This window comes from Malurus melanocephalus, unplaced genomic scaffold, assembly GCF_030028575.1.
Source record: "Malurus melanocephalus ecotype Western Australia unplaced genomic scaffold, MMel_1.1 scaffold_190, whole genome shotgun sequence".
In the NCBI taxonomy this organism is placed as follows: domain Eukaryota; kingdom Metazoa; phylum Chordata; class Aves; order Passeriformes; family Maluridae; genus Malurus; species Malurus melanocephalus.
In genome coordinates, this window is record NW_026623422.1 from 1233401 (window position 1) to 1256227 (window position 22827).

The following is a 22827-nucleotide window of genomic DNA, read 5'->3' on the forward strand; positions in this document are numbered from 1 at the left end:
GGGAGAAAAATGATGAAAGTAGGGAAAACAYGAGTGGAAAACACTGCCTGAAATGAGGATAGAGCAGTTCAAAGCTCTGGTCTGGGCAGGCTTAGCCGYTTTAATCCGAGCCCTTTCCCCCGTTTTGACATGCCCGGCGCACACAGAGCCGCCGCTGAGCAAATGGTAACGGAATATTTTAATCGGATTTTAACCAAATTAAAGCCCCTGCAAGCCGAGTGGGAGAGCAAGGTAAACAGCAGACAGGAAGGCTTAAATGTGCCTTTCCACCCCGCTAACTCCAGGTTTGCTCTGGTTTAGGCAGCGAAGAGACGAGGGCCCTGCACACACCCCGGCACCGAGAGAAACCTTCGCTGGAGGGGTTTCTGCTTTTTCCATCATCGCCCGACAATTAATCCCCATTTCCCTCCCCATTATCCCACCCTAAGGAAGGCGTTTGGACTCGTCAATCTCCAGAGGTGCCTTCCCGTAATTCCGTGATTCTGTGGAAATTATTCAAATTCTTTGCATCTATGCATTAATATAATATTTTTCTTATTTTTGTAGTTTTTCTTTAATTTTAAGGAATGTGCCACATCTCTAGCATAATATTTCAAGTTTTTTTCTGATTTCAAAGTTTTTAGGATTATCTTAGAGTGACCTTCCCATAAAAATCCTCATAAATAACGACCCTGAGAAAATTGCCTAATATTTAGGAAATCTACCTCACATAAAAAAAAAAAAAAAAAAAAAAAAAAAAAAAAAAAAAAAAAAAAAAAAAAAAAAAAAAAAAAAAAAAAAAAAAAAAAAAGAAAAAAGTGAAAGAAGCTTGGACTCCCGTTTGCAAATCTGAATGTATCTAAATACGAGTGTCTCGTATGTGAATATATGTGGGGGAAAAGGGCCCCACAAGCCCTGATTCTGAAACCCAGCCAATTATTGTGTACTACTGAAGCCTGGGAGAAGAAAAGGATATTAACAGCCTACATAGAAGAAGAATACTGCATCCTTGAAAAAAGCAGATTAGAATGCAAAATTAATAACACAGGTAGCTGAAAATTACAAGCATTACTAATACTGTAGCTTTTGCAAACTCACCAATTATATTCTGATTACTAATTAAACAGCTGTCTCTTGACCAATGTATGTTTGACACAAATGTATACTCTAGTTGCTAAAGTAGATAAAAAAATCTTGTCCCATAATAAACTTCTTCTTTCTTTCTATTTTTTCACCCACTTTTGTGTGTTTTGTATCTATTCTTTTCTGTTGCTGCTTAGCCAGCAGTGACAAATATACAAGTTAATACTTTATGATCTTTGTACATGGCTTTATCTTGAAACCCTTGCTCAGGTAACAGAAATTGGTGMTGGTGGACGGCGGAGAAGCGCCGGATTCCGGAGGGACTGATTAACGAAAGGCTGCTCCATTATCGGGTTATCGCTGCCCGTTTTTCCTAATTGAGGGGTCCTCTCAACTTCAAGGATGACAATAATTAGCGCAGCGAGTCCTTATTGCTCTCATCATCTCTCCCCTTCAGGAAACACGAGATCTGAGGCATCATCCATGAATAGGAAAACCCAGCTTTGCCAAGCGCACTCTCGCCGACCTCGGAGCCGCCCCGCGATCGTGTAATGAGAGGATTAGCCCGGAATACATATGTGGCCCTTTAAAGGAGAATATTTATGAAAAATACATCAATATATCGCTGCTGGGGCCCGCGMGAAGCTTATTAACAAGAGACCCCCCTCGTGTGCGGGCTTTTGTCGGCAGCAAACAGAGCCGGGGAGATAAACAGCGGCTCCGGTAATTAAAGAGTAGCCCTCGAATTAATGCTGATTGCTGTTCCAGCAGTTTATTGTGGGCTGCAGGGCTCGGGGAGCCGCGGTGAGGGCTGAAAGGTGGATTGAGACAGGAAAAATGAGCCCGGAACATGGATTTTAAGCAAAGGGGGTTGGGGGAAAATAAATAATGTTTGGATTTAGTCATCCTCAGGCAAGATTGAACTGAAAATTAGGAAGCAGCACTTAGAGAGTCACAGAGTGGAAGGGATATTAAAGGTCATTCCATTCTACCCCCTGCCATGGCAGGGACACCTTCCACTGTCCCAGGGTGCCCCAAACCCTGTCCAGACTGGCCTTGAGCCATAAAACCATAAAATTCCCTGCTTTATTGCTGAAACACACAGAGAGATATTTATGTAACACACAGATACGATATTTATGTGGGATCAGAGCCCCATTATTGGCACAAGACACMGAACACTATTGGGGGATCCTCTCCTGCTCTCAGTCCTGTAGGATTCACCCTTTACCAGCCACAGGGGGTGAAATTGCCTCAGTTTCCAAAAGGACCCTGCAGAGAGAGACTCACTTGTCAAACACCACGAGATTAGGGATAAATTCACACAGAGCAGCAAGAACAGGAATCCCAGGGCAGAAAAACCTATAAACTCACCCAGGGCAGAAAGAACAGGAATCCCAGGGCAGAAAAACCTATAAACTCACCCAGAGCAGCAAGAACAGGAATCCCAGGGCAGAGAAACCTCAGGGAGGGTTTGTCTTTGTGCCTGTACAGCCCCCCAGCATGGCAGCAACACACACATGTGGGATTAAAATACACCTGAGTGCTGCAATGTGCTCAAAAAGGGGGGGCAGAGGGCCAGAGAGAGGGCACTGTGCCATACTGTGACCTCACAGAGACACAGCATGACCCCACAGAGCCACAGTGTGACCCCACAGTGACCCCACAGAACCACAGTGACCCCACAGAGCCGCACAGCGACCCCACTGTGACCCCACAGAGCCACAGTGACCCCATAGAGCCACAGAGTGACTCCACAGAGCACCAGAGTGACCCCACAGTAACCCCACAGAGCCACAGTGACCCCACAGTGACCCCACAGAGCCACAGTGACCCCACAGCCCCCCAAAACCAGCACAGAGCCCAAGTGCTCCTCCCCAGCAAGGTAAGAGGAGAGGGGAGGTTATATTTATATTTATATTTATAATTATATTTTTGTATATTTATTTATATTTATATATTTATCAATTTATATTTATATATTTATATATTTTGATATTTATATATTTTGATATTTATATTTATTTATATTGTATTATGCATGTCAAAATACCTAATATATAAAACATAATATATAAAATACATATAGATCAGGTATTAGGAAGGAATTCCTGGCYGTGAGGGCRGTCAGGCCCTGACACAGGTTGACCAGAAAAGCTGTGGGGGTTGAAACTGGACATTCTTTAACGTCTTTTATAACCCAAACCTCTCTGTCATTCCACAATATTTATAAATTTCCATTCCCTGAGTGTCTCATTTTGGGGCTGTTTCCCTACAAATGTTTATTCTCCAGAGAGCCCTCATGCTCTCACCCTCACACCAACAAACAGGCTGCTCCTGCTGCTTTCCCTCCTCAGCTTTCAGGAGCCCTTGCAGGGCACAGAGGTATCAGATTCTCATTATTTCAGCTAGCTGGGTTGGGAACAGGGACAGATCCCTCTGCCAGGGCGGCCAGCAGGCTGCAGGGCTCCTTAATCCAACATTTTCACTTCATCACAGGGCCCCAAAAGCAGGAGATTTAGGACAGACATCCCAGAAAGCACAACTGACAGTTTGGGACAGCTTTATACACCGAGGGATAAAAAAAACAGACCAAGGAATGTGGAAAAAAAWTTTTTTTTGCTATATTTAACACCTGGGAGAAGGCTGGGGGCCCCACTCTGAGTCCCTAAAGATCCAGCAAATCATCTCAGCCATGTGAGGGGGAAGCAGCACTTAAAATTTCAGCTGTTGTGCTTCCTCAGCCAATTTCCAACTGCATCCATTGAATTAATAATGACCAGCCAGGACCTGCACTGCTGATCCAGACCAGCTCCCTCTGCTCCTGAAATATTCATTGATTTTAAAGAATTATAGCTCGAGCCTGATGCAGCTCAGGTTGTTTTCAGGGGGGTTGGGATTAGGATGAGCTCATTTGCTTAAACAGGAGATCATCYTCAATGAACCTGGCCCTGGGCAGGATAAATGTGCTCCAGGAACACTCTGAGCTTTGAAATAGTCTTGGGGTCTTTATTTTCTGTGTTTTAAGCCTGGCTGAGGTGGTGAGGGGTGTTTTACCCAAACAGGTCCTGTGAGAACATCACAAGGGTYGTGAACCTTTAGGGTGTCCATTCTCTGGTGGTTTTGGGTCCCACAGTGACACAAATAGGACCCATGGTCACATTTCACAGTGGCTTTTTATATTTGTTAATATAAAGGGTTGCTGATGGCCAAGCTGGAGATCCAAAACCCAATGGGACCCCCTCAGCATATCTGAGCTGGGTATTAACCCCAGATCTCCAGAAATTAATGGGGTAAAAGTTAAAGCTGTTCCCCAGGACCCCATTCCTTATCAATTGAGGGGGTCCTGTGGGGTTGAGGCTCAGGGTCTGGGGGGGTCACAGCTGAACCAAAAAAAAGAAAAGAATTAATACCCAAAAACCTGGGTGTAAACCTGCCATTCCCACAGAGAAAGGATAAACCTCTGRACTTCACCCACGCAGTGCAAGAGGAACGTGATTTGCTGTGAAAATGGAAAAAACAAACCCACAACATTCTCAGCACCACGGAATAAGCCCTGCTCCAGGGCCTGTGTTTCCTCCAGTTTAATTAGCTTCTCAACGATGCAGAGCCAGCTTCCCCAGGAGCCTGAAGATGTATTTTTAGGTGCAACCRCTCCAAAAATAGAAGCATCCCCGCAGGAAACTGCAAACATCCACCGAGGGGCCACGCGTGGGTTGAGCTGTGGATGCACAAGCAGAGAGCACAACCTGCCCCTGTCCCAAAAACAGGGGACAKCAGGGCAGGGGGATCTCCAGCAGCCACCTCAGCACCCTCCCAGACACTGGGAAAACCAGAAACACAAATTCAAACATAGGGATGGAAYCAGTTCTGTTTGTACAGCGTTGTGTCCCACCAGGAGGAGGAGAGTGGGGGTTGGAAGGGGATACAACCCAAGAAACCTCCCCAATGAACCCCTGAGCAAGTCTTGACATTCCCATGGGGTGTCCTGTGCTCCTGGTCCTTGACATGGACTTAGGGAACTCCTCAAGGCTTTGCTGAGGTGTCTGTGTGACATGAGGATGTCCAGGTGAAGCTCCAGAAAAATCCACCCCAATCCTGCCCCTGGGACAGGCAGAGCTCTCAGCAGAACCTGAGAGGCACRGGCAATTCCTGCTCCCTCAGGAATTGTCCCAGTTTTATTTCAAGCAGCTCTGGGAGAGAAAACACCCTCCCTGAGGAGATTTGTCCCTCCAAGGAGCACCCCTGGCCCATGGTTCCACAGGGATCCACAGGGATTTGTCAGAGCAGGATGTGACAAAAAGCCTGAATGCTGTAAGAGCAGCAATTATCTCCAATTTGTTTTCAAGATTTTTGAGATTTTATACCCCATAGCATCACCAAAGGCTTTCTGCCCAAAACCTTTCCTCTCCAGMCAGGGCACAAGCAGAGTCTGGCCCCACGGGGAAGGGTTTTTGCTGGAAAGTGGCAGAAATGCAGAGGTTTTCACCTTCTGGATGCTCCACCTCAGCCAGCAAAAGTTCTCCCCACTCAGCTTCCACCAAGACCCACAGAAAGGTCCCCCCACTGTGACCCCACTGCCAAAACCACCCTGGAAAAAAACCTGATGACTGCAAATATCCCTGAGACAGAGCAGGAAAAAGCCAAGGTCACACCCTGAGCAAGGGGGACACGGGGACCCTCAGCTGTGGCACAGCACAGGGCTCATGGGGTAAAACCATCTGAATTATCTGGGGTTGAAATGAAGTTGCAAGAGCCTTCTTTTTTTTAATTGCCATCACAAATAGCTGAGTGAGTCACTGCCTGAAAAACCCAGCAGCAGCTCCTGGATAAACACCCTGCTGCTCCCAAATGCTGGATCCAGCCAGGGAAGGGTGGGAGGGTCGTGMTGGGGGATGCAGAGAGGCAGCAAAACTTGAGGGAGGCAGCTCAGAGTCTTCCCCTGCGCCTCCCATTTCCATTTCCAGGGATGATAATGAACTGAAAGAGGAACTGGGTTTGTGCAGGAGCCTCACGGGAAGCGCTCGGCGCAGGCTATCTCGGCACAAATCACCTTCAAAAAAAAATAAAATCAAATCAAAAAGGCATTGCCAGCATCTGAACAATCTGAACATCCCACTTTGGGCTTTTTCCAGGAAAAGCATCCCTGTATCCATTAGCCATTGTCTCCCTCTAGTGCGGGCAGGCACCATCCCTCCTCCTCTCCTGCTGGGCCGGGGTTCTGCAGGGATCATGCCAGGCACCAGCTCCACCTTTGCACTGATGAATCAGCTTCCCACATTTTAATTTTTTTTTTCCCATCCCATTTTGTCTGAGCAGATGCTCAGAGCAGGAGGGATWTCTCAGTGAGCAAAGCAGGGAGGCAAAGCCTTCCAAATCGCAGCTGAGTGCCAGGAGCGGTGTTTCATCGAGGGCTGGAGAGGACAGTGAGGTCAAACAGCATCCTTCCCTCTTCCCACTGCTCCTGGGGAACCAGCCTGACCTCTCCTCATCCTTCAGAGAAGAAATCAGGCTTTGCTCAGCTGGGTTTTCACAGGGATCTTCTCAGAGCTGCCTTTAACACCTCTGTACACCTCCTAATGCAAAATAAAAACCTCCGCTTCAATTTAAAAACAAAAAGTCCTCTCCCGGGAGAATTCCTGCCAACAGAGGAAGGGAATGATGCTGCAAATCTCTCCCCTTTTCCACTGAGCCCCTCACACCCTGCTCTGCAGCTCAACCCACAGAAAATCAAGAGCCTGGAGACACAGCCGGGCTCCAAAGGCTACATCCAGAGGCTCTCCAGGCACTGCTGTCCATTCCAAAATTTTCTTTTAATTTCATAAAATTTCAATAAATTTCATTTATTTCTTGAATAAGGCACCCTCCTGCATTTACAATCGCACTTTTTTAAGGAAAAAAGGACATGACTTCACCTGCAGAACCCAGTTCCCATTGGGATGTTGCTTCAGAGAGGAGTTTCCCAGCATGGGTGRCAGTTCGATGGGGAGTTCTTGTCTTTTTTAAAACCTTAATACCTTTTCTTTGAAAACAAAAACTTGCTCTAGAGTTGGAAATCATCCCGGTTTGACTCTTCCCAAGCTGCTGCCTCCTCCTCTGCCCAAAAACAAGCACAGTGGGTGCAGCCTGATGCTTATTTTGGGGAGGGCAGAGGTGGAAACCTCACCTGAGTCATCCACATTCACTTGAAAGAAGAAAGCAGGAACACCTCGAATAATAGCATCCCTTTATTTGCTGACACCATTACAAAAACTGATTACATTAGCAACCAAAAAAAAAAAAAAAGTGTTTACTTGAGGTTGAAGTCAGAGGCAGCTAATCCCAAAAATGTAATTAAGTAAAACAGTGTACAACATCAGTATTAAAATGTCATTTCCCATCGGTGACTTTCCCACGTTGGAGTTTTCTGAACAAGTTTTATTGAGCAAAATAAGAKAAAAGATTATGTGTTTACTGTCTCTCCAGGAATGTAAAGGTCTAATTATCCAAACAGGTTTGTTTTTATTATAAAACTAAACTCTGGAGGTGTCTACAGAGTTGGGTTTTTTTTCTTTAAATCAGTAGTCTAACAAGGATTAGAAAAGACAAAACTCTGTTCAGTGTTTCTGACGAAGTAGAAAGGGTGAAAACATAAATAAGGCTTTAATTTGGCAAAATATAATACAATGCCTTCTGCTATCCTCAAATGAACGATTCCCCCGTGACTTCACTCTGCAAGAGAAACACAAATCACCAGGTCAGAGGAGCTTCTCAAGGGGAAATGTGTGACCTCACCAGCATTTCCTTGGTGTCAGCCTAGGGGAACGAGCCCTGGTGGGGAGGCTGGGCAGGAAAGTGCAGGAGCACCTTCCTCCCACCTCAGCATCCTGTTAACCTCCACCAGCTCTGTAGGAGCACAAAGGCAGGAGCACAAAAACACCCAAATCAGGAATGAGCCAAATCCCYATCCTCAGCAGATAAAAAAGCTCTGACACTCCTTGCAGAACTCCTTCAGTGCCAAGGCTGTGCTGAACACAATTCCCAGCTCACACCCACATCTGCACCAGGTTCCTGAGACAGTTCAGTGTCTTGGGTTTATCCAGCTTTCAGCTGACTTTGGGTCACTTAAGGAGTTCACCAGCACAAAGGGCAGATTTCCAAATAAAAGCTTTGTCCACGTGTTTGTAACTGCATGAAAAGCCCATGCCAGATTGATGCTTCAGACACTCACASCCCTCTGACCACAGCCAGCCACTGCTGGCAGCTCAAGAACAGCCCAGGGAATTTCTTTTCCTCCTCCATCCCAAAGCAATCAGAGCACAGAAGTGCAGACAGTTTGCTGGTGCAGCAAAGAAAGAGGAAAAAAGGCACAGGCTCTGGGATAACAAAACTTYGGGCAAGCTCCTGCAGGAAATAGCAGGGAGTGGAAGGGAGGGACATGGGGATGCAAGGTAAGTCTCAGCTAATGGACATRTGCACCCAGGGAGGAACAAATCCAGAAGTTTTTTATGATTTGGAGTTGAGATTAGGTCTTAGGAAAAKATTCTTTACTGAAAGTGTTGTGAGGRTCAGGRTGRAGTCCCCATCCCTGGAGGGATTTAACAGCCATGAGGATGTGACACTTGGGGACATGGTCAGTGGTGGCCTTAGCAGTSCTGGGGGAATGGTTGGACTCARTCACAGAARGCTTTCCCAACCTTAATAATTCACTGATTCTGTGCTGTGATTCCAAAAAGTCTCATATTTTGACACCAGAATTGTTAAATTTGAGCAAGGTCCCACCATCACCCTCCCCAAGAGCTGATCTGGAGGTCACTGGTCCCACTCACCTGGCTGGTAGTGTCCTCATCCCTTTGACAGCATTTGGCTTACTGACACGAGCAGCTTCTTGAGATGACCCACATCCTGGCTGAGATTCACCGCCACATTTAGCCTTTTATCACTCAATTCCTGGAAGAAGGAAAAAAAGGGAAATCATTAAAAACTCATTTACAATCTAATTACCAAGAAARCCTAGAATTAGACCCTCTGTACAAAATTACAACTCGTGGTGCAGATGGGAACAGCTCCTGTAAGTCACAGGGTTATGGACACATTTAAAGAGAACATGGTTCAAAGTCAAGGAGCCCTTTCCTGTTCCAGGGAATCACCTGCACATCCAGCTCCTACCCTCCCTGTCTGGGATTTCCACAGACTCCCTGCTTCCAGGAATTGGGTGGCACCCACAGCTGATCCAGCCTAGAGGTTATTTCCTCCCCAGCCTGGCTGAACCCCACCCTAGGCGTGGTTTATAACCCAGGTCAGGTGCCCAGGGAGAGAGACAACTTCTGACCCCACTGCTGGAACAACAAAACTCCTGGACCACCAAGGAGTGAGATATGTGGGATGGTGTCCTCAGCAGTACCCAACACCCCAGCCCAAAGCAGCTCCAGATGTGCAACAGCTGCCTGGAGATCCACACCCACCAGCAATCCCACGGATCCACCCTCTGCTCCAAAATCCTGGACCAGCAATCCCACAGATTCACCCTCTGCTCCAAAATCCTGGACCAGCAATCCCAGGATCCACCCTCTGCTCCAAAATCCTGGACCAGCAATCCCACGGATTCACCCTCTGCTCCAAAATCCTGGACCAGCAATCCCACAGATTCACCCTCTGCTCTAAAATCCTGGGGAATTCCCATTCACCAGCAACTCCTGCATTTGAATGTGGACTTCACAAAGCAGTCCAAGCACCACCCAATGAGGGAAAAGGGAAAAAGGGAAGCAACTACAAGCTAGAAAGTTTCCTGTGCTGAAAGGAAAATGCTGAGTGTGTGTTTTGAAACAAAAATAAATGTGCTTTTTTTTTCCCTAGGAATTGAACAGTTTATTAATGGGGAAGTGTCACARCTGAAGATGAACTCTCCCCCTCCTGCCTCGCTGGGCTAACAGCGCTGTGCAATCCCTGCTTTATTCCCTTTATTGATTAACTCCTCCAGAGCTGCACAGAGCACTCCACATCTAACACACACCCGCCTCCTGCTCCTTTTTCAGCTCAGACATGCACATCACCTGCAGGAGAGCTTTCCCCTGGSATTTACCAGCCCAACCAAGCAGCTCTGTTGAGATGTCAGCAATGCAGGAGGACCCAGCTGCCCACAGGAGTGCTCAGCATCCCTCAGCCCCGTGCTGGTGCTACCCACAGAACCAGACTGATGCATAACACGAGTGCAAATCTCTCCCTGGAGCTCCAGGGAAATTAGAAGGAGTTCAGAGAGGGCCATTTCCCTGCTCCCATTTGGCTGGAGATGCAGAATGAGCAGTAAATCAAACTCAAGCACCTGCACCATTACAGAAACTACTCCAGGCTCAGACAAGAGAAGAAAACAATCTACAGCAAWGCTCTTACTCCAGTGCCACTGGTAAACATTTTTCTGCTGTAAAAAAAAAATTGGGATCCGTATTAGGGTGGCCTTAACCTGTTTTACCCTTATTAAAGCAGAAAATCGTGTCTGTCAGGGCTGAGACTTGGCTGAGCAGTCTCATGCAGACTGATAGAAGTGGAAAGGCAATTAGCAGCCCAGCAGATAAATTAATCCAGCACTGASCAGCAGTGAGGCTGCAGAGTTCAACAGAAGCAAGGAAGGACCCCCCAGCCCACTCCCAGCCCCATCTCAGGGATCAGCTCCTCCCTCATTTACTGTGTCTCCCTTGTGTTTTGTAGCCTCACCAACGTCAGGCAGTGCTCGCTCACAAATTACAGACACATCCCCAACCCTCCCAGGGCCAATCCTGACTGATCCCGATGGATTTGGGATCAGCACAGTCCAACTGCATCTCCTGCTGTCACAGGAGTGCACAGCTGCCTTACACAGCCCCAAGACTCAGGGGAAAGAGRGGAAATTTGGGTCAGATGGACAGAAGAAATCCTGCCCTGAGGGTGGGGAGGCCCTGGCACAGGCTGTCCATCCCTGGATGTGTCCAAAGTCAGGTTGGACGGGGTTTGGAGCACCCTGGGATAGCAGAAGGTGTCCCTGCCCATAGCAGGGGGAACTGGATAAACTTTCAGGATAAACTTTCAGGTCCCTTCCGACCCAAACCATTCTGGGATTCTATGATTCCACTTCTTTGGGAWGAAGAGTAGAAGAGGATGGTGGTGGGGAAGCCCTGAGATTTCAGACCCAACAGCTAAAACAGGAGCTGAACCGTCTGGACAGCTTCCCCTCCCCTGTTTCACACATATGGCATCCCCAGTTTCCAGTGATGGAGTGTTTTACACTGAGATTTCAGGGGAAAAGCACATTAGATCTCACATAAGCCTCAAAATAAGCTCAGWGCCTGAGCAAGCTGCTGAATGTAAATGACTTCCTTAAAGCACACTAAAAGGCCCCCTTTAGTCATCAGCTGGTCCCATAAGTGACAAAGCAGCTGATTAGAAACCCCAAATGGTCTATTTTTAAATAGAAAGAAAAGGAGTCTAAAGAAAACACTCTGAGTGTGTTTGAGGGTTTATGCAAGTATCATTTCTCAATTTTGTGGGTTGGTTCCAGCAGCCAGAAGGAACAAATATGTTCATTTTCAAGCATGTGTTTTCAGGTCCTTCGTAAAAAAAAAAAAAAAAAAAAAAAAAGAGGCACTGTTGCTAGGTGGAAGTGGCTGGAAGACTTTCTTTTTTCATCTCAGAGCTATTTTCAGCTGGGTTTTTAGGCTTCTGGGGAGACAGTTTCTTTTTCTCCCCTCAGAAAAAGAAAAAAAAAAAGGCAGCGAAAAGGGCTCAGAGAAAAGATAATGTTCTAATTCCAGCCTCTGCCAATGGCTACCTGTCAAGAGCCCTGCTYAGACAATTAATGTATTTTTACTATTGAAAGCTTAATTACAGGTTTATTAGGACTGTTTTTCCACACTCCTCTTTAGAATAAAGCCATGGATATTCTGGCAGAAACCCGGGTTCAACAAAGCGCAGCTACAGCAACGCGAGAGCCAGAGGGGTTTGGAGAGTTAAAGCTACAGCAATTGAGCCAAACGAGCACATCTGGGCCACCACAGGGCACATCTGGTGCCAGCCAGCTCAGGAGGGCTGCCCAGAGCCAACAGCCACCAATGCCATGGCTGATGGCACTGCTGTCCCCATGCAGACATGGACAAGCCATAAGGGCTCAGCAGAGAGCTGGGCATTGGTTTGAGGGGGATTTTCTCCAGCCTGATACAGGCAGGAACACCTGAGTGGCACCACAAAGCTCTGGGGACACAGGGAGGGCTCAGCAGACCCCCAATTCCTTGCAGGAATCAGCTGCCAGGGCTGGCACAGCCCAGGTCTCACAGACAGCAGAGCTCCATCAGCATCCATGACTGATTAGTCTGGAAATGCCATTCCATTCCTGCTAATGACTGCAGAGGCTTTTCCACAGCTCTCCTCAGAGGACCCCGAGCTTCCTCTCGCTGCTGATGAAGCCACTTAGGGTTCAGCAGCTAAAAGGAGTCGATAGAAATTATCTGTCCCATCAGCAAGTGCTCCTCTCCCCTCAAACAACAGSGTTTCCTTCACTCTGTCTCTAAGAAGAAAATGGGTAACGAGTTCCATTGACACCACTGAGCTAGGAGAAAATCTGCTCCAGCCTTCCCCTTCCCACTGCCTTCTGGAATGCCATTCCAGCATTCCAAGGGTGTTGTGAAAGCCCTTTTCCTCCAGAGATGGAAGAAGCCAGTGACAAAGCCACAACCCARCCCCCTGAGCAGGTGGCATCTGTAGGGTAACACTGAGTACCAGCTCCACCACCATCTGTGCTAACAGCAACCCAGAGGCTCAGGAGAGTCACTGCAGGGGTGAAAAGCAGCCCAATTCCTGCCCCTGGAGCTGGGATGGCACTGCTGGAGGACACAGCAACACCAGCAGCCTGCAGTGCCACCCACCCAGAGCACTCAGGGCTGTTCCGTGCTGGAGCTCAGGTTTTTGCTGCTGGACCACAGCAAGGTCAACATAAATTCCCAGCAGCCAGGACCAGCTGAAATCAAATTCTGGCTCCTGGCCACAGCTGCAGAGGAGCAGAAGGAACCATGTCCTGGCAAGAGACAACCTTTGCCTCCGTTCATGGGTTGTGCAAGACTGCCTTTCCTTGGCACTCTTGGAGTCAGCAAAGGCCAACCCAGCAGTGTTTCCAGCTCACTTAGTCATCAGCAGAGTTATTTTTAGTTTCCCTTTTCCCTTCCTGAAGGGACAGATCTGGGGATTTCCCCACTTTTGCCCAAACCAAAAACCCAAAAGCCCAGAATCTCTCTCCTCCCTCCTGGCAAACTCGAGTCACAGGAAGGAGGTTACAATCCACAGAGCAGCAGAACTCCCAGTGAATCCCTGGGATACAGCTCTAGGACACCACCCTGGCAAGCTGCAGGACTGSAAGCTTCATCAAGCCCTAATTACCCACCAGCAGCACCCATCCTGCTCTTTGGCTGGACCTCCCTTCCCAAAGCTCCCATTTTGCCTGAGATTTGTGTGGGAACCCACGGGAACACTCACAGAGTCTGTGCAAACGTCGCTGTTTTCAATAACATTGGCATCCCCAAAAACCTTCCCGATTTCTCTCTCGAGAGCTGCCAAAGACTCCTGGGCCTGCAAGGGAAAAGATGCCATAAAAATTAAGAAAAAAGGAAAAAAAAACCAGGGAAGGTACAATTAGCAAAGCCTGAAAAGCAAAACTCCGTCTCCCCAAGAGCACCAGAGACACAGGAAATCACTGTTGAGCAGGAAATCTGCTTTATGCCAGATTTGCTCCAGGGACCAACCCATTTGCCAAGACTGACAAGTCTCCTCACAATCAGCATGTTGCATGTCAGCCTGTCTGCATCTGAAGGCAATCCTACAGGGAAGCTTTAATAGTCTGACATCAAGTTATTAGGGAAAAATTGTGCAGTAATTTTTTTTTTGTTTTTTTTTTTGCAAGAGCAGGAGCGCAGGTCTGTAAAACCACAGACATCAGCACAACTCGTTCTGTATGGCAACAGCCAATGTAATTGTCCAGAGCAAAATGTTCTAAATTCTTTATTACTCTTTATTCTAAATTCATTATTCTAAATTCTTTCTTCTTGGTTTCCTTTAGCTTCTCACCTCCTGGCAGTGTTTTTGGGATCATCTATCCCTGTCTGTCCCAGGACAAGATAGCATTCTCCACTCCAGTCCTGGGAGAACTCAACCCAATTTGCTCAATATCCTGAAGAAACAAGATGTTCCTTCTGGAGCCAGAGCCCAGCCACTTCACAGGCTCTTTCTGTCTCCATTTATCAATTTTCCCATGACAGTTTTGATTTTGGGGTGACAGGCAGCAATGAGACCTCTCATACTTAAACATTTTCCACTCCAAACCATCTTGCAAGAGCAGTCATGGAGGAAAAGCAGAGGAAAGCCACCTGTGTGTCCCATCACACTTGCACAGATCTGATTTTAAATTTGCAGTCCCCTGAGTTATAGTGGCTATATCACCATGTGCCAAAGGGCAGATGCCTTGTAAGCCAGCTTGTAACCCTCTGCCATTTGAGACTGGATTGAAAGGGCTGTGGTGTGGGTGGAGGGCTGTGGGATGGGCTTTTTGTTAGGCTGGGGTTTCTTTTAAATAAAGAATTACTTGTCAGCCCCCAATCACCACTTGTTCCCACTGGCATAAAATGATCACGAACAACKGAGTCTTTCAAGAAGGATAATGAAACAGGGTTTTAGCATTTCTGCAGACACCCAGGTAGAGCTCTTACAGTCCCAGACAGCAGAACAGGACACCCCAGCAGGCAGCTCAAATCACCACTTCCAGCACTGYRRRACTACAGATCTTGAGGGGTTTTGCYAACATTTATATATTCAGCTGCTAAGGGTCTCTGCTTACCTTGGGCAGGTCCCCAGCTACCTTTTCTCTCTCRTTTTGATCAACTTTGAGTTTTGATAGTGTTTCGTTTAGCTGCGTTTTCAGCTGCAAGACAATAACAAAGAAAATCAGTTTTTCCTCATCCACACAGGGAGATTTCATCTTGTCTGTCCCAGGGATTAACCCAGTGCACATGGACTGTGAAGGGAGTAAGATTTACTAACAATTACTGCACACACTGGATTAGTCAACATGTATGATGAGGTTTACAAGGACAGTCAAGGAAGAGAGACTCCATCTGCAAAGATAAATGTGAAGAAATGGAAACTACAGAAGACAAGACGTGGTTGGCATTGGCTTTGTCACGAGTGGTTTTGACTTTTAAACTCCATTCCAGGAGGAGCATCAGCAGTACTGACACTGCATCAGCCTCTCCTTGCAGGAAACAACCCAGACTCCAACTTAATTCACAGCAAATATGCAAAAAATGAAGATTGTCATCTTCCTAGTGCAGGCTAAACAGTCTCTCCACTGCTGAATAAACTAAAAAGCTCTACTTGTCATCTTAATAAAGCACCACTTACTACAACTATGTTGACTTAACCAGTCTGTTAATGTCACATCGAGGCATGAATCACTGACAGGGGGATATTAACTTGTCGATTGTGTTTAGATTCAATCCAAAAAAGTGAAACTATTTCAGTCAAGAGGTATGAATGCCTCRTACTGGCTGCAGTCAGTACTCAAACTGCAGCCTTCTGAGGGTACACAGGTTTTTTAAGGATATTTTGATTGCTCTTCAACACAGCACACACAAGCAGCCACAGCACTTGAGGCTTGAGCCTCAAACACAAGTGCTAACAAGGAGCTCGAGTGCCAATTTTGTTGGATTTGTGTCTCTGAAGTGTGCTGTGCTAATGTTCACTGTTCCTGCTGTCAATCTTCTGGGGAGCCAGCAGGAGATTAAAGGAGGGAACAATGGGCTGCTCAGAGCCCTGAATTCTCACCAGCTCCAAAYTCACACATTGTGTTTGTCTCACCCTTGGAAGGCTTCCCCCTTTGGAGCACCTGGACTGGTGACTGCTGGGTTTCTACATTTTGGGGAAGCTCCTCTGCAGTTTCAGCCTCTCTCTGCATACCTTACAAATAGTGGGGAACCCATTCTGAAATCCCATAGTTTCTGTTCCTCAGCCTCCTGTAAAAACCACTCACACACTCAGGACAGCACTCCTGAGCCAGCTGCAGGGAGGTGGCTGTTAACACATCTCACACTCCTACCAGCACAGCACCATCACATTGCACTCCAGCTGCCCTAGCAGGGAGCTCAGCTTTTCCAGCTTTTGTTGTGCACAGACACGTAATAAATTGTTGCCTCTTACATTCCAAGAGGTTGGCATTCATTGATTAACTCCAAGATGTGCAATCAATTCCCATTTCCCTTGCTTTCAAAATGAGAGGCTTTGCCTGCTGAGGTGAGTGTTCTATGGTGGTTATTTTTCTRGATTCACTATTTTAACCCAGTTACACCAGTGGCAGTAGCCTGGCTGTCCCATCAGCCCGAGGTGACAGAGACAACTTTCCCCAATTCTGGCTCAAAAGCAGGAAAGCACTGGCCAAACACAAGCAGAAAGCAGCTCTGACTGCTCCTGCAGCATTAAAAAACAGGTCACTGAAACAAGAGAGGAGGGAAAAAGGGCTCAAAAYGGAAAACCATGCATCCTCAGGTCTATCCTCAGTTAATCCAAGTCCTTCTTGAGAAAGCTGCTATAGGAGCATTATTGGCTGGAAGCATTTCTAGCCAAACACGCTGTAACACATGCAAGCACCAAGCCAGCACAGCCATTCAGCCCCAGCAGGGCGTCAGCAGCTGAATGGCTAAATCCTCTAAATTCATCTAACTTTGGGTTCAGCCAATTGCAGACACACAGAGCAGCATGGAAAAGGCTCTGTGCAGTCAGAGCATGGACATCGCTGCTGCATCCTCAAAAGCTTTGGGGGAAAAAACAAAAAAAAAAAAAAACCACCAGAGAATAATCCTCTGGTTAAACCCATGAGAGCACCACTTTTGTGGCTCTCAAGGATATTATGTTTGCTGCTGCATATGCCTACACTGCAAATCTTCTCAAGAAGTTTCAGGAATGAAAAGTCTTACAGACTTTGGGGAAAAGTCTTTAAGAACCAGACATGCTATTGTTAGGAGCAGAGAAAAAGAGACAAATTGTAAAAGTCAGACTACATAAATGATTTCAATGGACAAAAATATCAAGCTGAAGAGGTTAGCAGAACAGACAGGATTTGAAATAAGTCTCCGCTTCATACGTATGCTGGGAGCCTCGTTTGTGCCCAACGGAGAACAAGCTTCTTACCAAATTTAACTCTTCATTCTGTCTTACTGCTTCAGAATATGAATCATCAAGTTTTTTCTGCAATTCAGTCAAGAGATCTTTGAGCTGAAATGAAGTTTAGAGTTTTAGGATTTGTCTCCTTAGGATGCCCGTTCTCTTCTGCTCAKTTATTAGTGTGCTGCTCTATCCTAAGGTCACAAGCATTACAAACTCCTCAGCCACAGGGGCTAAGCACTAAGGTTAGTTTGCCAGCCAACTGGTAATCAAAAAGAAAAAAAAAAAAACAGCTTGGACAATTATGTTTACCTCTCTGACTTCTGAAACATAAGTAGATCGTTCTATTTCTGCCTTTTCTAGTTCACTTTCCAAATGTTCTCTCTCTTTTTTAAGCTAGAAACAGAAAAACAGAGTTAAAACAGATGTTTCCAGTGCTTTCTCGCAGGATCATTTCCTTGATTTATAATTAGCTGTAAATTTCTATCAAATATTCCATGATGTTTAGAGAGCATTTCAAACCCAGTGATTGCACAGCGCAGATTGAAACTTCAAAAATGAGATAAAAAGAGAAAGAATCAAGCCCATGATTGTCAACAAGAAGTGAACTATTCACTCTCACAGGAAAGAGCACACAAGTGAAAACCAGAACAATTTTCCAGCTCCTCTGCCTTTTAAAAACACTGCCCAAAAGGCTCAGGATAAACTGCAGCACTTGCAGGAGAGAAGCCCAGGAAATTGAGTTACAGCACGAGCCTAAATCAAGTTTACACAACATAAAGCTTCAAAGACAAAAAGAAAAAACCACCTGCACGTACAGTTTCAACTTCTTTGCTTTCTTCCTTTAACCTCTCCACCTCGTGCTGCAAAGAAGTGACCATGGAACGCATCTGCAGTTTTGGGGGAGAAGAAAGATGTTTGGTTGGGTTGGTCTAAGACAAACTCTCCATAAATGCACAAGATTGTTTGTACAATCTAAGAATATTGAGGGTGAAATCAGAGGGGATGAATAAAACAAGAAATTCACCCAAATAATTCAATATACTGAGTCTACACCATTCCCAACCCAAGTTTTTTAACACATTTAGAGCCCACATGCCTGAAAGATTTGGAATATAAGCATCAAGCCAGTTGTCCATTAGCCATGGTAAGGAAAACATCCTTCTCAGAGAGGGAATTGTCACCATCCACCTACCCAAACCCAGCATTTTTAGCCTTATTTGGGGCTGTGTAAGTGCAGCAGATGGCAGCACATCTACAGCTCAAGATCTGACAGCCTTTATAAGCCCCTCAAACAAGATGTTTATAAATCATCTGTTTGCTGCCAGGCTCACACTGTGGCACTCAAATTTACTAAGCAGAGATACTTTAGAAATTACTTTTCAAAAAAGCAGTTTGACCTACTTTAATGTTAGATTAGAAAAGAAACRTAAAAGCCTTTTTTCTTCCCATTTTTGCTAGCAACAGAAAAAGAAAGCTTTGCAGTCAATTTCAAGTGTAATTAGTCGACCATAATGGATTGAGCAGTACTTTAACAGTTTCCAAAAAACTGTTATGATTCTATAATACTTCAATTTTAGCATRAAGWGTCCATATCTGCTCACAAATACATYTGGAAAAAACCCAGGTGCTCAAYAGAATTACAGTCCAAGGTACCAGGATCAGAAAAATGTATATTCCTAGGCACATTAATTGTACATTCCTCAATCTTTGGCTTCCTATGCCATCAGCATTAATATGATTATTTATTATTTGGCTGCTTCCTGCAGCATCTGCAAAGGCCTCCCCATCCCTGSAATTGTCCAAGGCCAGGCTGGATGGGCCTTGGAGCACCCTGGGATAGTGGAASGTGTCCTTCCCCTGTCAGGGAGYTGGAAGAGATGATCTTTAAGGTCCTTCCAACCCAAACCATTCTGTGATTCCAYRGCTGTGACACAAATGTGTCACAATGGTCAAAGACCTTTCACTTGTCCTGTTTATTTATTCTTGCTTCCGTAAAGGTGGTGACAAAAATAGCCACACAAATCCAAAGACATCCACAAATCCTCCATTTTTCATATTTTTCATGGAAATACTTTCCTTTAAAAATTAAAAACCAGCCTTTCCATGAAGSTGAAGTATCAGAGCACCAAAGTTCCACTGAAACCAGGAATCATCCCTATTATACTTGTTGCAGGCTTCACCTTTTTCATCCCCTGGTCATGCACACATCAAACCAGGCAGCCAGAGCTGTTCCACACCTGCCTTCACAGAGCTCAAACACCCTCTGTGACTTCAAGCAGAACCTGCCTGGCTGCTGAGGGAAAAAAAAAAACAACTTCAGAAATACCTGTTTAAGTTCCTTCTGTGATTCTTCAACTTTTATCTTCCATTTGCTTTCTTCCTCTTCCACACTCCTCTGTAGCCTTTGTAAAATTCCCTCCTAAGAAGAGAGAGGGATTTGAAAGCTCAGAGCAGAAGAAAGGCAGCTGGAACATCACAGAGGTGACCAGGCATCCCACTTACTGTCTCTGCCAGAACAGATTTGTATTTCTCACACTCCAGCTGCAGCAGGATGTGCATTTCCTCAGCCTCCTTCAACTTCTGCTCCATAGCCTGGCAAAGGAGGAAAGGACAGCAAGAGTCACGTCTCAGTGGATGGATTTCAGTTCYATTCATCTTATTTCAACAAGCTGGTGTCACTGCTGGGCAGGTCTGTCTTTCCAACCCATGAAAAGCCAACAGCAAGYGCAGTGTTCAACTCTCAATATTCAGTCACAAACTCTGAGTTACTGAAAAAAAAATTCCTGCTACTTAAAAATGGAGAATGTGGTTTTTCAATGTCATGAACTCACAATTCCACAAGGCACTTTTCAAAGATGCAAATTAATTTCTGTAAATATCTTAACAGCAGGTTGCCCAGARAAGCTGTGGCCTCCCAATCTCTGGAAGAGTTCAAKGCCAGGCTGGATGAGGCTCAGAACAACCTGGGCTAGTAAGCAGCATCCCTGGCTACAGCTGAGGGGGTTGAAGCTGGATGATCTTTAACCCAAACCATTCTCAAATTATATAAAACAATTCTTTCATGATTTGTCTGAGAACCTGAACTTCACAACCCACAGAACAATGTTTAAGATTWACACTGGAGAAATACATGATGCCACACACCACTGTCCATTTTTTGTGCCTACCTTGACATCTTCAGATCCTGATGCCTCTTTCAAGTATTCTTTAGCCATCTTTTCAAACCCACATATCCATTCGCTGTGGCTCTGTCAGGAAAGCACTCAGTTAAGGCTGGGAATAACCTCAGGAATAACCTCAGGAAAACTCTGCCCAGGACATTTGCCTCCCAAGTGCCCAGAGCTCACACACAGCCCCATGGTTGTTGTTCAGCCAGCAGCACACAGAGCTGGCAGCAGCCCAGGAGCACGAGGTGATGAGACACACACAGCTCAGGGGGGCCTGGATGAGCTGAAACACAGCTGGGACACAGAGGACTCCCTGCAAGAGTCAGGGCTCTGCACAAGCATTTGAAGATTCATGGGACTCTTCCCCAAAGTCCCTGAGCAGTTGAAGCAGACGCTGCATAACCCTAAAAAGGTTGTTTTATAACCTTATAGAAAGACTTTTTAAAGACTGATTCATCAGAACACTCACTTGAGCACATTTGRGAACAATTTTAAATATGAATACTCAAAACCTCTGGAGGCTATAAATGAAATGCACCCATTTTTCCAGATTTACCTGATGTTATTCACCCCACCTGAATCCCACGAACCCAGGACATTTCCCCTGCAAACCACTGAAAGCCACCAAAAATAAAAAATTGGAAATCGGTGCTTGGGGACAAAATAAACCTTCCAAAAATGTATTAACTGTCACTGAGGCACTGCAGCTCCTCTGGAGAGGTGGGGMATATATAGATTTCCATCGTGCCAGACTGTGAGCAAACACAGCAGAATTTACTGTCTCAGTGAGACACAAGGAAACACAGCCAGGTAAATCAGATGTTAGGGCATAAAACACACATAATAACTTTTTTTTTTTGCTATTTTAACACTCCTTGAAGCAACCATCTGCAGCTTTGCCTCCCTGTGCAAATAAAGGCATCACCAGTGAGAGACACTCTCATCCCACTGCAAAAACCTTGGGAGAGAGGGGACAGTGAGGAAACACTGCCCAGCACAGCAGGAGCAGAGCTCCCTGGCTCCCAGCAGAAGGTGAAGAAGAAGCTTTTATTTTCTCTTACCATGTTGGAAGGGAGAGACACTTTGGGGAAGAGCTTCTGGAGGAGCTGGCGTGTCTCCACCTCGGCAGCTTCCAAATGCTGCTGCTTCTCCTAAAACAAGAGGAGGGCACACGTGAGATTGGGCACCACRCTCACCCAGCTGGCAACAGCCTCTTCTATGCCTACAGCAATTTACTTAACCCACAAAGTATTTTTTCTAAGTGAGAAAGGTGCTCTAGTCTCCAAAATTGCCAGTAAATTGCTTCAAAAATRGGCACGGAATTGCTTCAGAATTTGGCCTTCATTTTTGTTCTCAGTTAAGCTTTTATTTTCTGAAGTTCTCCTCCAATCTAGCCTGTTTGTACAGAAATTACACCATCATTCACTTGTCCACGACACAAACTGCTCTGTGCTGAGTAACTGCAGCCACAGATCACACCAGCCCTGCCACTCAATTCAAGTGAGCTCAAAATCAAATGGTTTGGTCAATCAACTATTCATTTTTTCTTTCATAATCTGTACTTTAAAAATAATTTTAGGTGTGAAAAAATCATCATAAGTTAATGACATSACATCAAAATCAGAGAATTCAAGTYAAAAGGAAAYGTTGTGTTAATGCACATTTGAACCAGGCCAAGAAAGTAAGACTTTTAAACATTAAACACTCAAGACGAAGCCMCTCACATCCTATTTTCCCAACCCTGGATGCAATGGGAAATAATTATTAGAGCTGTGTGATAATCTCCAGATTTTCTTTGTTAGGGCTCTGCAAACTAAGACCCAGAGCCACAGGCACCACAGATCTATCCTTCCATGTATTCAACATGAAAAGCAGAGCAGCCACAGGACATGTGCTCGCTGTGCTCGTGGCAGATTGGTTTTGTTCAGCCACACGATGCTCAGGCTCCAGTTTAAATTTAAATGCAGAAAGCCTGAAACATTACAYAGAAGGGCAGCTTTCAGCCAAAATYCTTCACTGATATTTGGGATTGGTTTCCCCTTTGACATCAGTGCTACTGGCTGGCTGCTCTGAGTTCCTCTGCTGCAAGGGACCGGTGGCACGAGCAGGTTGAGGTTCAGAGACACAAACAGACAGGAGACATGAGGTTGTGAGGCTGTGCTAAGTGTGTTAGTTGGCAGCAGTTTGGGAGCCACCACAAAAGTGGCAAAAGGCTGTTTTTGCTGAAGTCTTCCAGCTGCAAGAGAAAGCAGGCAAGCGTTAGCACACAGCAAGAGCAGGGACAGAGCGGACACAGCTCCCAAACGCAGGCACACAACCCCAAAGCACAGCTCCTCCACTTCTGCCTGCCTGCTGCTCTGAAAGTCAGCTGGATGTTTTTTTTTTTTTGAGCTCTGCACGGTGGCAATGAGCACTGAATCAGGCCCACAGCAAAGCTCCTTTCAAAGCA

At 45.8% G+C, this 22827-nt stretch overlaps 1 protein-coding gene across 1 annotated transcript in view; it reads right to left on the reverse strand.

The window, feature by feature from the left end:
* Positions 1–7276: 7276 nt before the first annotated feature.
* The window catches only part of KTN1 (kinectin 1), a 74261-nt gene continuing 58710 nt past the window's right edge, over positions 7277–22827 (reverse strand). The window contains exons 34-44 of the mRNA XM_057373214.1: positions 21440–21529; positions 20379–20459; positions 19714–19803; positions 19538–19630; positions 18027–18098; positions 17521–17604; positions 17236–17319; positions 14891–14974; positions 13537–13629; positions 8871–8991; positions 7277–7773 (exon numbers count right to left, since the gene is read on the reverse strand). Coding sequence (XP_057229197.1) covers positions 8887–8991; positions 13537–13629; positions 14891–14974; positions 17236–17319; positions 17521–17604; positions 18027–18098; positions 19538–19630; positions 19714–19803; positions 20379–20459; positions 21440–21529 — 876 coding nt within the window. The 3' untranslated portion in view covers positions 7277–7773; positions 8871–8886. The remainder of the gene's footprint in view (positions 7774–8870; positions 8992–13536; positions 13630–14890; positions 14975–17235; positions 17320–17520; positions 17605–18026; positions 18099–19537; positions 19631–19713; positions 19804–20378; positions 20460–21439; positions 21530–22827) is intronic.